Raw genomic sequence first — 6,000 nt, 5'->3', positions numbered from 1 at the left:
ACTGCCTCACCTATGAGATCGCTCCTCGTTTTCTAGGTATTTTCCCAGCAGTAAGAAGCAGGCAGAGCGCCACTTGTTTATAAAACACAGCACCTATTTTTAAACCTGTGTGTCTCGTGTGCCTAGAGGGGATATCACCATGGCACTGAACTATACTCTGTGCCTCCTTTTCCATAACAAATATCTAAGTCACAGCCAGCTTTAGTCTCAACACTCCATGGTGATTATGGTGCACTCTTCAAAACAAGCACAGCCCATCTCACTGGGCAGTTCACATAGGGCATACAATGTAGTGGCAGCTGAATTTGTGAACTAACATTGCTTGGCATGACATTGAGCACTGTGAAAGCTTGGGTCTGTGATGGCTCCTGTGTGCAAGTCAGTGGGATGAGCGGGAATCTATGAACCAAGGCAAAACCTCTTCTGTAAGTGATGGCTGTTGCGAAAAAGTGCCGCTTGCTTTGTTGTAGAGCAGGTTGTGCGGAGCTTTTGGCCCTCTAGGCGTTCGTTTATTTATTCCAACACTGTGGTGTACGGGAGTCCCAATAGGATCAGACTAAAAATGAGGGAAAGCTGTAAAACGTCACTGAACTACAACTCCCACCAGCCTTAGCAAGCACCAGGGATGACAGGAGTCTATATTTCAGCACCATCTGGAGGGACAAAGGATCCCCCACTCCTGCAATAGAGTTCCAAAAGCTTATTGTGGGGTATACTGTAAATACATAGCATCCTCAACCCAGCTGTTTTCATAAGAGAAATTGGGAATCGGCCATCACAGTGGGCCACCACTGCAAGACCACCAAGCAATATACAGAACTGTGACTGGTTCACCTGATACTTGAAAAAAAATGTGCTTCTTTCAAGTAGGATCACGGCAGGAGCCCTGTGGGAGAGGGTTAAACTACACAAGGAGAGAGAAATGGTTCTCTGATCGAAATCACCCCTACCTGCAAGGTTGCTAATGGCCTCACTGGGAGAAGTGCGAAGTATGAGTTGTTACCTGACTTAACACCTAGAAGGACTAATAGCTCAGGGAGAGATCTTGACTAAGTAAAGGGGGGATAAACCTCTCCTCCAGAACTGTTGCCTGAATCCAATGTTGGCTCATCAGTAGTTGTGAAAGTTTAAGACCAAACACCTGAGCGCAGCAGGCGTTCCAGTCCCAATTCTCCCACATGTGGTTTGGCCATAAAGCTGCTTGCGATACTTCCCCACTTGATACTGGAAGTATTTCTGGTAAAAGGGTGGATTGACTGAAACCCCTCTTGGTAGTGTCAGTGAGAGGGCATCCCTCCTCTCTTCTCCTAGGTAAGAAATCTATAGGGTGTTGTGATTTAAAGCAGTATCCCTCAGCAGCCGAGTTTAGTGTACAACTACCAATTTGATGCGGCCACAAAGGCAGCACAGGCTGTGATAATTCTAATATCTCGGATGAAGCGTGAATCTGATTTGATCGGCAGCTAGCCTCTCCTCACTAAGCTGTGACCACGCACCTTCCTTTAGCGGTGTCAATTGTACCTGTGGCTTTCTTCATTTTTCCGCAAGAAGGAAAGCACTAAGTTTGTGGATTGCCACTGCTTATGTGGAGCCCAAGAGGGACTCATGTACATACTATAATGGACTTTTTTTACTCTATTAAAGTTCACTTTTAACACATACAGCCTTTTGTGCCTGCCAATTATTCTGAAAGCGCTTTATGGGACATCTGTAATGAGATACTTCTTTCTAATACAGAGATACGTTTTGAGGATTTTTATGTTAGTAATGGGAGAACATGAATGTATTTTGTCTTGGGAATCAGAGACATGGCCAAGCCCTTCTTGGCCAGGGAGCTGGTGATTAATTTCCTTACAAATGCGATTGAGGGGTTCAAGGCTCCCAGCCCATACCAGGGACCAGCAGAGAGCTTGTAGCACACAGTGAATATTTCTGGAACACACTATAATTCTGGTCATCTCACTTCAAAAAGCTAGAAAAGGGCAACTAAAATGATCAATGGGTTGGAGTATCGCTCCTAAATAAGGAAAGGTTAGTTTTGTTTGTTTTTTTAGTTTACAGAATATATGAGTAAGAGGAGTTATGATATACAGAAACGTTTTTCTCCCTCATGATTTAATCTGAGTGCTGGAAGATTCAGGACAGACCAAAGGAAAGTTCGCACAGGCTATGTGGCAATAGCTCCTACAAGATGCAGCGAATGCCATCAAGTTGGGTTAGACTTATCTGTGGAGGAATGATACTTTCAACAGTTATTCGCCATGAGGTCTGTGTTCTACCTGCATTATCAAAGGCATCTTAATTTTATATTTAATAGCAGGCGTGGAAACCACCTCTGCTATAAGCTGGAGAGCTGCTACTCATTGTGACTTGGCATAATAGCACCTTGACCATAGGCAATGCACACTCATTTGAGATGCATCTTTCCATCGTTACAGCTTCTCTCTAAGAAAAGTACATAGTCAACTTGGATTGTGTGCATTTTAAGTATTCAGACTAACCCCCCCCCACTTCATTTCTTTTGTTAAGTGTGTCACCTCCTTGGGAAAAAAATATGTGCATAATGCCAAACACCCAAAACAGCGCTTCTGCTGAAAATAGCAATTCTGAGAGTAGGGGAAAGCCATTCTTCCCTCAAGAAATGGCCAAACGAGACCCAAATAAATATGTATGGATTTCTACCCTAACACTTCCAAGGCAGGGAATTTAGAACTCTGAGATCCAGCTACTTACACACAAAGCACTGGTCAGTCTGCAAAAAAACAAAGTCTTTCATTGTTCTCAAGGAAAGGCATGCAAATTTTTCCAGCTGCAGTTCTTTAAACTTAACCAATTTAACCCCCTTTTCAGAGATCCTTTCCATATGTGTCTTCTTTGGCACCTGACATGCCTGCAGGCCTTATCAGATGCAAACGCCAGCTTGCCAACCAGGAGCCGAGAGCATCGTTTTGAAGTTCACATGGTTGGCTGGCGGCAGCAGCCTTCGCTAGGATGCGCCTTGAAGCATTTGCTCTTTTTTTCTGGCATCACAGAAAAAGCGGAGTTTCCTGGGCAGCAGCTTCACTTCCACTGGCATCGCTTCGTACTCCTCGCTGTCCACAGCCAAGAAGCCTTCCGTATCCTGCAGAGAAAGCAGGAAAGATGAAAGAGACATGCTGACAAAGGCTAGGTCTGAGCAGCTGGGGCTGTTTTCCTCCACGGTCACATAGCCAGACATACCAGAAAGAGTTGGTGTTCATCCTAGTTAGGGCTCCACTTCAAGTTGTTCTCTTCTGAAACACTTCACTGAGAAAGCACTGTTTATTTATTTTCTAAAATGGCTGTTATCACAGTTCAAGGGCGCATTCCAGCCAGGTAAAGCTGTCAAGGCTATGCCCAGTAGAGGGGCGTGGCCTAGGTGATATCACATGATTGACAGGAGGGCTGCCTTGCTGGAGGGTGAGAGGCTAAATGGATTAGGGAACAGTCCTGGTACCCCATGGCTGAGATTTCTCACCCCTGGCTCAAACTCTGCCAGACAGCATCAAGCCTCTCACTTAAGATAGCCTGCAAATTACCTCACCTGCTTTCTGCCTGCTGACAATTCCAATTCCATAAGTGTCAGGCCCAGCACAGGCAGGTGTTTCCTTTAGAGAAATTCATGCCTTCTCTTTATCTGTCAAATGCATCTCTCTGGCCACAGGGAAGATGTCCTGGTTCCAAATTTCGGTACTTCCCAGTTTGCATAGGGACCACCCAAGGAGACAGTTCCTGAAACTGCCACCTGAAAGTCTTCCCTCATTGGATCCCTGCTATTAGTGGTGGCCCCCGCCCCCATCACCACCTCCTAGAAATAGGTTGGACAAATTAGTTCTGTTTAACCTCCTCTTCCCATTCCACCTCCCTCCGGCCCCCCTTGCTTTGTCCAAAGCTGCAGAACTGAAAAGTCCTTTTTCGTCCATTAAAAGCTATAGTCAATTTTGGGATTCCAAACAACCTACCCATCAAATGTATAGCATGATTAGGGGGCAAAATCAATTTACAGGGTCTTGAATCTCCCCCTGCCCCCACTCCTTGTCTCTGTGTCCATCAAATGTGATTTTTAACTGGGGATTATGCTCGGACAGGTGGAATTTGCATGTTGGGAATTTCTATGAACCTGGCTTCCTACCCATAACTACAGGATTCTCTGAAAGCTGAAATATAGGCTGCTATTTTGGAAGGAACTGATTGCCCACAAAAAACACTCCTCCTGTTGCCACACAGTGGCTTTGCCCTGGGAATAGAAAGGGACATTAAACTGGCCTACCTGAATGTAAAAGACACAAGAGGAGGTGGGAATACAGCAAGGAAGACTGTCACATACTGATTTTTTGAATTAGGAAGGATGGGTGACGCTGGCTTTTGGGCATATCCCATCCCAATGAAGCAAGTTGGAATGTAATCATTCTGCCTTTATACAACAGAAGGAAATTTGCCTAATTCTAGGTGGGGGACAGGATCCTTCCACTACCTGTAAGGGAAGAATGAGGAAAGCATAGCTTTACCCTATGTTTTATTTCTCACCTCTGGAAGCTGCAAGATACACCTGCTAGCCTGAAGGCACTGGCTTCCTTCTGGGCACAAGTGGGGGTCCTCCATCTTTTGGCTTCTGTAGAAAACAAAGGAAGAGAGCAACCAAGTTATCCTTTATAGCTATGCTTAAAGCACAAAGGGGCTGCAGAGAAGCCGGCAAGCAGATTGCCTTGCTAACCCGGAAAGGCACTGGACGACACAACTTCCTTCTTCTGCTATAGCCAACCAAACTAAATGAAACATTTTAAGAGACCGATGAACTTGTGTGGCAGAAGGAATTGATGGGGTAGCAGCAAGCCTCAACTAGGAAAGACCCTCCCCTTAAATGGGAATTGCGATAAAAGCAAGACATATCTGAAAAACCAAGCTACAAGCAGCATTAATTGAAGCACCCGCTTTGAGCACATTATCTACAGTGGAGGTAGGGAATTTTTGGCTCCACAGGCCAGATCTTTATTATTGTTACTGTTAAACATCCTTATTGAAAGTTCAAAAAGTACATATGTGCATCAGACATGGTGAGACACAAACAAAAGAGAAAAATAAAAGAAACAGAACCCGTGCAGAAGGGAAAACAAAGGAGGGAGGGGGGAAAGCCCAAAACTGTGTATTTTACAAGGTTGTTATTGTACTTCACCAGAAGAGTCTGATACACGCATGTCCCTGAATCAGGACCCCTTGGCAGGGGGTTGAACTCGATGGCCCTTGTGGTCTCTTCCAACTCTATGATTCTATGATTCTAGGAAGTGGTTTGCATGGAGTCCTGCCAAACTGAGCAGGATTTAACATCTTGCTGTTTGGGCTGCCTGCTGCTGTTCACTGCTAGGAACATGAATGCCCCATCAGGATTTATCACACCCACACACCCATCAGATTATGTCACAAGTGGGTGGGTGGGTGGGTATGGTTTAGGGAAAACGCCCTTGCAAGCCAGCTTGAGACCACCTGGTGAGCCAAGATTTGCCCGCAAGATGGAGACCCTGCCCCCTGATTTACAGCCCAGAGGAACTCCCGCAGGGTAATCCTCGTGCAGCCCCAAAAAGAAGCCCGATCTCTGTTAAAGAACAAAATACATTAAGATTAGACAAATCGGAAGAGAAAGCTATGGATCAAGTGCAGCAGTGAGGAACCGTGGCTGATTTGGGGGCTCGCGAAGCCAACGGCCTTGTCAGGGAGCCTAAATTAAAATGGATTACAAATTCCTCGAGCTGCCTCATCCTTTTAATAGTAGGGAGTGCAAACCTGAATAATTAATGCTTGGAAGTCAGTTCCATCAAGATCAATGCAACTTCCCTCCAAATCTATGCACCCAAGACTCAGAGTTCATCACCCTCAACCAGACTGCGAGGCGAAGGGATCGTCTCATTTTACACACAAAGAAGAGAAGCGCAGGACAATGTTACTTGCTCAAAGCTACAAGCTCTTTGCTGTGCTCGCTTTGAACCA

At 45.4% G+C, this 6,000-nt stretch overlaps 1 protein-coding gene across 4 annotated transcripts in view; it reads right to left on the bottom strand.

Moving 5' to 3' along the window:
• Window positions 1-847: 847 nt before the first annotated feature.
• AGK (acylglycerol kinase) overlaps window positions 848-6,000 on the bottom strand; it is a 38,994-nt gene continuing 33,841 nt past the window's right edge. For all 4 annotated transcript variants that reach the window (XM_083572383.1, XM_083572382.1, XM_083572384.1 and 1 more), the window contains 2 exons: window positions 4,546-4,630; window positions 848-3,121 (listed from right to left, as the gene is read on the bottom strand). In XM_083572383.1, the coding sequence (XP_083428509.1) occupies window positions 2,987-3,121; window positions 4,546-4,630 (220 nt within the window). In that variant the 3' untranslated portion in view covers window positions 848-2,986. The remainder of the gene's footprint in view (window positions 3,122-4,545; window positions 4,631-6,000) is intronic.

Source organism: Podarcis filfolensis, assembly GCF_964270895.1.
Source record: "Podarcis filfolensis genome assembly, chromosome: 10".
NCBI lineage: Eukaryota > Metazoa > Chordata > Lepidosauria > Squamata > Lacertidae > Podarcis > Podarcis filfolensis.
This window is presented reverse-complemented; position numbering and strand designations above follow the sequence as displayed.